The 7,942-nt window shown below is 40.0% G+C and overlaps 1 protein-coding gene across 4 annotated transcripts in view; it reads left to right on the forward strand.

The window, feature by feature from the left end:
- TBC1D5 (TBC1 domain family member 5) overlaps positions 1-7,584 on the forward strand; it is a 48,065-nt gene extending 40,481 nt beyond the window's left edge. For 3 of the 4 annotated variants that reach the window (XM_083110504.1, XM_083110505.1, XM_083110506.1), the window contains exons 16-17: positions 821-970; positions 6,844-7,584. In XM_083110504.1, the coding sequence (XP_082966630.1) occupies positions 821-970; positions 6,844-7,098 (405 nt within the window). In that variant the 3' untranslated portion in view covers positions 7,099-7,584. The remainder of the gene's footprint in view (positions 1-820; positions 971-6,843) is intronic. The other variant, XM_083110507.1, reaches the window with a different exon arrangement.
- Positions 7,585-7,942: the final 358 nt, after the last annotated feature.

The raw sequence follows: 7,942 nt of genomic DNA on the forward strand, positions 1-7,942 counted from the left end.
CTTCAAAAAACAATAAAGCAGTTTTCAATTCCAAATTCCTGTTTATTCATTGTTAGGCTCAAAATATAAATAGTAACCCTCGTACCCCATGTATATTAAATAATCAGACGACATGACCTGAAACATCACTGAAAGAAGAGAGCTTGTTGAATGTAATTTAAATGTTTTATCATTACAGAGAACTTAAGTGAAAAAATGCAGGACCTGAATCTTAAGTTTTTGCAATACCATGCCACTCAACCGAGCTAGCCATAATTACACCCGATTTTTCACTTCTGCTGTTTTACCGGTATGGAATTATTGTGTGTGTCAGTGTTACAGCAATATAATCTTTACCTTGAAATGCTGATGACGTCTATGGTGCCTATTCCCAGCATGGAATTGTATACAGATTCCATTGTGGTATAACTGACAATTCCATACAGTTAGAACAGTGAGGTGATACCAGGGTTTGGTCAGTAGATCAGTTGGTACAGCAATGGCACAGAATGGCAGACACCCAGGTTCAGGTCCTGATTGACCCTGTCATCTCCTCTGTGTGCCAAATCATAAGGTGATGTTTTATCTTTCGTAATTTGTGAAATTCGTTCACGTCATTTCAGCACTTTCTTTATGTTATATGTTAGATGGCAAGCACACACATCTCTCAATGCATTACTATTTCTAAATAGTGTTATTCATGTTGGAGGTGTTTTGGTCAATTTTGTATGTGACTCGTCTCATCATTCTCCTTGGCGTAACTTTTGTAAATTGCATAATGAAGCCCGTAGGTGGAAAATCCCCCAACTTTTTCCCCTGACAAGAAAGACTTTTCTTCCAGGATCCGGCCGTCATGAGGGCAGAGCTGCAACACACATATCAGCTAATGAATATGTGTGGCCAGAGATTGATTCAGCATCTGTCTGCTTTGCAGTCAGAAATCCCCACTGCAAGTCCTCCTACCCAACAAGCATTCACTGGTATCTATGAGGTGAGAGACGAGCAGGTTTTTTTTTCCTTGCATGACTTGTCTTTGGAAGGCATGATCTCTGTTGGTGCTTGGTAGAGGGTCTAGGCATTCTTTGTTCTTTGTGTTCGTTGCATGATGTGTTTACTTAAGAAGTAATATTTGTGACTACTGAAGATAAGGTTATGGGCTGGCACGCATGCTTGGAAATTGTAACAACTAAACGTGTATTAATTTTAGTGTGTAGGTATTCTATTTTAACTATATGCATCAATTTTCCAGTAGTTTAGCTTTAAAATATTTAAGGATTAAGTTATACTATTAAAATACATGGTATGTAATCACAGAATCCAGTTTTCACCCAGTACTGTGCAAAATATAAATTGATTGATTTGGTTCATTTTACGTCGCTTTCCTGCCACATTTGGCTAATTGTGAAGATGAGGATGAGTGATAATATGATGAAATTGATGAAGGGACAATCACAAGAAACACCCATATACAAGCTGGGATTCGAACTCGAGATCTCTGGCATCGTATCACTAAAAAAATTAATAGAAACTTTGATTTTTTAATAATTTTCAGGATAATTACACCCCACAAAAATGTTACACCCAGTGAAAGATCAAAATGCCAGAAAAGCATTGGCTTCTATCAGTAAATAAACTTCAACCGATACTTTCCGATAATAATACAATTAGTATCAGCCAATACCAAGAACATCGGCATCAGCTAAGTCCTAGGTTACATGTGTCTTTTCTCTCTTCACCTTGTGAAATAATAGTAATAGAAAATAAAAATATGTGAAAGTAGGAGACAGTAAACACTTACCATACCCAGAAATGAAAGGTCAATATTTCGCAGCCTGGCCACATTTTCACAGAAGAGATGATGGCATTGGTACTGCAGTATAGCCAGAAAGAAGTGATAATGTGACAGGCATTGACGAGAAAGTATTTTGGCCAGTTTTTACTGCATGATTGGTGGTAAAGTTTGGGGGGGGGAGTGGGGTTTTTTGGTGGTTAGGTTGAGGTTTAGTGGCATGCATGCCTGATATGTAGGCCATTTCCCATCACCTGGGGGGAGGAAGTGTCTGTGGAAAGGGGCAATATGTGGATATCAACCCATAGAGTCGTTAAAAGGTGGTGTATATATTTCTAGTGGCTGAAGATTCACCTGGCATTTTTTGTTGAATCAATGTGCATGTCTTTGCTAACATCCCATGGTCTATTTAGTATTTGACCCTAAAAAGGAATGGGGCCATGGTGTCATGTTTTAGTAGTCAGTTCCATGGGTGGTTCCTCTGGAACGTGGACCTCACTTTCACCATCTAGAAGGCTTTTTATTATTAAGGAAAGTTTACAAATGCATAGGTAAGTCATTTACTGTAATAAGTTCATGTTTCATTTTTCTGTGCAGTTTTTGTTCGTGATCGATTTCGTCACCTGTGTGGTGGCTTCATGAGGCATGTACTCTCAGGCAGAATGACTGTACAGAAAAATGAAATGTGAACTTACCTGTTTATGCGTAACTGCCAAACAGATATCTTTAGATACAATGGTTAGGTCACAAACTAAGTGAGATACTTGACAAAACCAGGGGTGCCCACATGGGTGTTTCATGACGTGCCTGCATCATGGGAATTTTTGGTGGGGACAAAATTTTATACCAATTCTATATATCTTCACACAAAAATGTGGGGTATCATTTCGTTTGATTGACTTGTTATTGATTTTTAGTTTTGGTTATTATATACAGTTTTTGTACCTACCTGTGGGTGATCACAGCCATGGGGTTGAAATGAAACACCACCTCTTAAGCCTTTAGAATCGGTTTGGAAGAGGGGATGTGTTGTTCGCATTAATACAAGGTTAGTGGAGCAGACAAACTGTGAAGAATAAGGTTCAGTACACTAACAATGGCAGTGGCCTGAGCAGTTTTGTACGTTTTATGTTAGCGAACATGAAAGTGAGCCTAAAGTACGTAAGAAAACATATATTGCTTAAATATGTCTGTATTATATTGTTCCGCAAATTTTATGACAAAAATAATTTGAGTAAATAATTCGGCATAAAGGGGGCGGGGTGAATATTCTACCTTTTTGGGGGAGTGCATCACAGTCCTTGGGGGGGGATGGGCAACCCTGGACAAAACCCAGTATACCTTCATAAGTTCATGATACGAGGAGGTACCCAAAAGAAATCGGAATCATAATGTTGCGCGGATTACCGATGTAGTTGTGCCGCTAGGTGTCATTAGTATGGGATATCTTGCATCAATCTGCAAGTTGGCATTATTCTGTGCTGAGCGGTTCGTTCGTAGTGTTTCATTGTTTGTGGTGTTGCGGCAAGAGTCTGGCGATTTTTGAGTGATTGTTGAGATGGCGGACCACAAGGAGCAAAGGACCTGTGTTAAATTTTGTTTCTTGTTGGGAAAAACGGCTGCTGAGACTGTTGTTATGCTTCGCCAAGCTTTTAATGAAGCTGCTTTGGGAAAGACACAAGTCTACAAGTGGTTTTCCCGGTTCAAAGATGGCGACATGTCAACTGAAGACTTGCCAAGGCCTGACCATCCTTCGACAGGCAGGAATGAAGAAAACATTGTAAAAGTTCGAGATGCCATTAATGAAGATCGTCGAAAGACCATCGAGCAAATTTCTGAAGAAGTGGAATTGTCCTGGAGTATCTGCCAGTGCATTTTAACTGACGATTTGAAGATGAGACGGGTGTCTGCTAAATTTGTGCCTCGCTTGCTGTCAGAGGAGCAGAGAAAGAATCGAGTGAATGTTTGTCGCGACTTGAAGGCTGAACTGCACAAGGACCCAAATTTTCTCAACCGAATTGTGACTGGGGATGAGTCCTGGCGCTATGGGTACGATCCTGAATAAAAACAAGCATCCAGCCAGTGGAAGACTCCAAATTCACCACGTCCCAAGAAAGCACATCAAGTTCTATCCAATGTGAAAATAATGTTGATTTGTTTCTTTGATGTGAATGGGATTGTCCACAGGGAATTTCTTCCCCAAGGACAAACAGTGAACCAGCAATTTTACCTGAATGTCTTGAGAAGATTGCGTGAAAGTGTGCGACGGAAGCATCCAGACCTGTGGAGAAATGGAATGTGGTTACTGCACCATGACAACGGCCCAGCCCACACAGCCATGTCAGTGTGACAGTTCTTGGCAAAGAACAACATGGTGCTTGTGCCCCATCCCCCTGTACTCACCTGATTTAGCACCCTTTTTTTTGTTCCCGCGGATGAAGAGGAATGTGAAAGGGAAGCGTTTCCATGACGTCAATGAGGTCAAAGACATTACGGACAAAACCTTGAAGAGTATTGAACCAGAGGAGTTTCAAAACTGTATTCAACAGTAGGAAAAACGTTGGGACAATTGCATTAAAGCACATGGGCAATACTTTGAAGGTGACTAGAGTAGACATGCTTACCTGAATGTACCTACAACATGTACATGTATGGTCAAAATAAAACAAGGTGACAAAATTCCTTTTTTTTACTTTTGGGTACCTCCTCGTATACTTATCCCACTTCATCAGCTTCCCCAAAACCTGCTGCATAAAAGTATTTGGGCTGCTGTCCTAACCACAGTTGCTCTCACGTTCAACATCTTGCATCATGCACGAAACATTTGCCACCACCATGCGCACAAAATTTAAACGATCATGCATCATTCTGTGGGCTAAACCATGAGAACATCATATTGCAGTTGATATGCTGTCGATCGTCATTCGCCTGTCATCTCGAATAATCTCAACGTACACTTCTCGAGGACGGGTGCTATGTTTTTAACTGACTGCTAACTGAATATCATCAAGTTGAATTGTGCTATCACCTAACGACACCTTTGGAAACTACAGACTAGTATTTTCAACTACTCCACATCAGTTTGTGACCTACTTACTGACTTCCTCAGATCCTATATAGTATTTTTATAGCAAAATATGTAAATACGAGGGTGAGTCAAAAATTATCTACACTTTCGTTCTACAATTTATTTACACAAAGGTAGGTGTTCAACACATACATCATTATTTGGCATAGTCAACTCCTTTGTCAATACACTTGGTCCAGCAGGCCACAAGCTTGCATATTCCTTCCAAGAAGAAGTTTTTCGGTTGGTCGCGGAGCCACTTTTGCACCGCTTCCTGCACGTCTAAGTCAGTTGAAAATCGACGACCTCGCAAAGCATCCTTGAGCGGCCCAAACAAATGAAAGTCTGAGGGAGCAAGATCTGGGCTCTAGGGAGGGTATTCCAGTACCTCAAAATTCAACTTGCTGATGGTGTTAACGGTGTGCCGAGCCATGTGCGGACAGGCATTGTCATGCAACAACAACACTGTCGTAGACAAGAGACCTCGGCGTTTGTTGTGAATTGCTGGCTTCAGCTGCTTCTCCAACGTTTCACCGTAACTCGCGCTGTTGATCGTAGTCCCCTTTGCCATGTTTAAAGAAGATGCTACCTGATCAATGGTAACTCACCTATTCACCAGAACCATCTCTCGAGCTTGCTGAATCTTGTCGTCCGTGGTGGATGTTGACGGGCATCCTGCTCCCTCTTTGTGTGTGACACTCTTCCAGCCACTTTTAAACTTCTCGATCCACGAAAAAACAGTTTTACATCATAAAGCACTGTCCCCATATTGTGATAACAGTCTACGATGAATTTCAGCCCCTTTCACACCCTCCGACCAGAGAAATCAGATCACTGTTCTCTGTTCCTCCTTGGTGCATACTTACAGTGGAGCGGCCATGATCTATCAGCAACAGAAGAAAGAGAAATGAAGCAATTAAAATCAAACTTTTATGACATAACCACAAGGGTACAACATTATAACATCCGAGGGCAGAAGTCAATGTGGCCAACCTAAGGAGAGTTATGGCGAAAGTATAGATAATTTTTTACTTTCCCTTATATAACAGCCATGACAGTTCAAGCCCTTGTGTCTAGCATGTGGCTTGATCCCTTTTGTTCTCAACCTTGTAAAAATAATATGTGAATTATGCTGCTTCACCAGGTGAAACAGAAGAACCTCAGTTCTAAGTTTTCAGGGGACTATGATATAAAGTCGGAAAATGTAAAAACCGAACCATAAAATCGAGGGTCCACTTGCTCAAACTTTTAGTATGCATGATTACAGATTCCTTTGTGCTTATCTTTTATTGCACCTTTCAAAAAATAACTAAAATTTTCTCATTTTTTCCAATAATGAAAAAATAGTTATTTTAAATGTATGCACATTTACAGAGTTTCCATGGATGTAGCAATCCTAAAAAAAAAAAAAAATTGGGATATTGAGTTTGACTGGAAAGTCAGGGAATATGATATTTGTTCTTGCTGTGTATATGTTTTTCTCATATTTATAATTTGCTACAGGAGGCATTCCAATATAAATATATTTGTCTCTTACACCTGAAACCAGTGCTGTAATATTTCCACACTAAAATACACCATAAGGTAAATAGGTAAAGCATCCCCCCCATCCCACACACACACATTGAAACATTCCATGTAGGTATGTGGTGTAATGTGGAGGTAGGGCCATGCACATTCACAATCTCAAGGTCATTTGTGGAAGTGATGCGACAGGAAACTTTGAGGTGTATTGTGCAGTCTCGAAGCTCACGGTGTGCTCATACAAGAGCACATGATTTGCCCGAGGCTAGTGTAGATACTCTACTTAATTGGTAGCAGAGGAATAATTTTCTTTCGGGAGGAGGGGAGGGGGTAAATAATTTCCATGTTGTTTTCTGTTTCTTGAAATTAACTAAGTTATGTCCAAAACATAAACCCACCCAAGAAGAAAGGATGTCTGGTAACTCAATGCATGTACAATGTAATTTGCATATTTTATTAATTTGAAGTTTTTCTTAATTTTCAGGTATGCCAACTCTTAACTTCACGCCATTGCAACTTTGATGTGGAACCAGCGTTCGAAGCAGGCGAAGTACGGACTCGGGCAGTTCCCCCCAACAAACTATCATTAAATACCGAGAGGGAGCGTGGCAGTATTCCAAGACTTCCACCAAGAAGTGACAATGCAATGATAGTGTTCAAACAAAGCGAAGGGACGGGAGAAGTGATAGGTGCCCCTGTGCCGAACCCTTTAGTCCTCAGCCATTCATTGGACAATTAAAGGTAGTCAATAAATGTAGGTTTGATTGATATTTTTACAATGAGAACCACCGCTTTTACGGTGAAACGTTTGCTGGAGTTAGTGTACTGTGATAATGATATTTTGCAAATATTGACAAGATGTATGGTAGTCAAACTGTGATTTTTGAAGGATTAAATATTATTGAGATTAATTTGAAAGCAGGAGCTGCTGCTATACAAATGATATAGCATGATTTTTTTTTGTTATTAATCAATGACAGTTTTTAGTGTTTGTTTGGAAGCTGTGTCAAAGTACCTTTTTTTTTTTCCAAATCCATTCCATATTATGGATCTCTTGTTATGTTCGTCCGTAGATTCAACTAATGTACTTTCATATTGTTCACGTATATTATTTTTGTTAAATAACTTTTCACTGGAATATTAAGCTGTGTGAACGTCGACCAACTTGAGTTGATGTGTTTTGAAAAGTTGAGTTTTTGCTAGAAATAAATACATTTTATTTTGATATTAGAGTTTGAGTTTTGGATAGGTTATGTCTCTCTCAGACCGAGTGGTTGATATTATTTAAATCTGCCCATTTTTATCTTTAGAGACTTGTGTAGGACATTTTGATAAGGTCATATTTATTCTGTCATTTACTTCTGCAGTTTTGCCAGACTGATCTAACACCATAAAAAAAAGTAACCCCTGGCTCGGCAGCCAAAGGGCCTAGGGCAATCTCCCTCCAACAATCCTACCTAGAGGTGTGGAGATCTTCAACCGGTAATGGGGTAATGTGGGGTCATCACGTCGAACCCCCAGCCGTTATAGGAGATTTCCGAAACTGGGTTATGCTACTCACTCGTAGCTACCCAATTTCCTCA

This window comes from Lepisma saccharinum, chromosome 24 (assembly GCF_977018435.1).
Source record: "Lepisma saccharinum chromosome 24, izLepSacc3.1, whole genome shotgun sequence".
In the NCBI taxonomy this organism is placed as follows: domain Eukaryota; kingdom Metazoa; phylum Arthropoda; class Insecta; order Zygentoma; family Lepismatidae; genus Lepisma; species Lepisma saccharinum.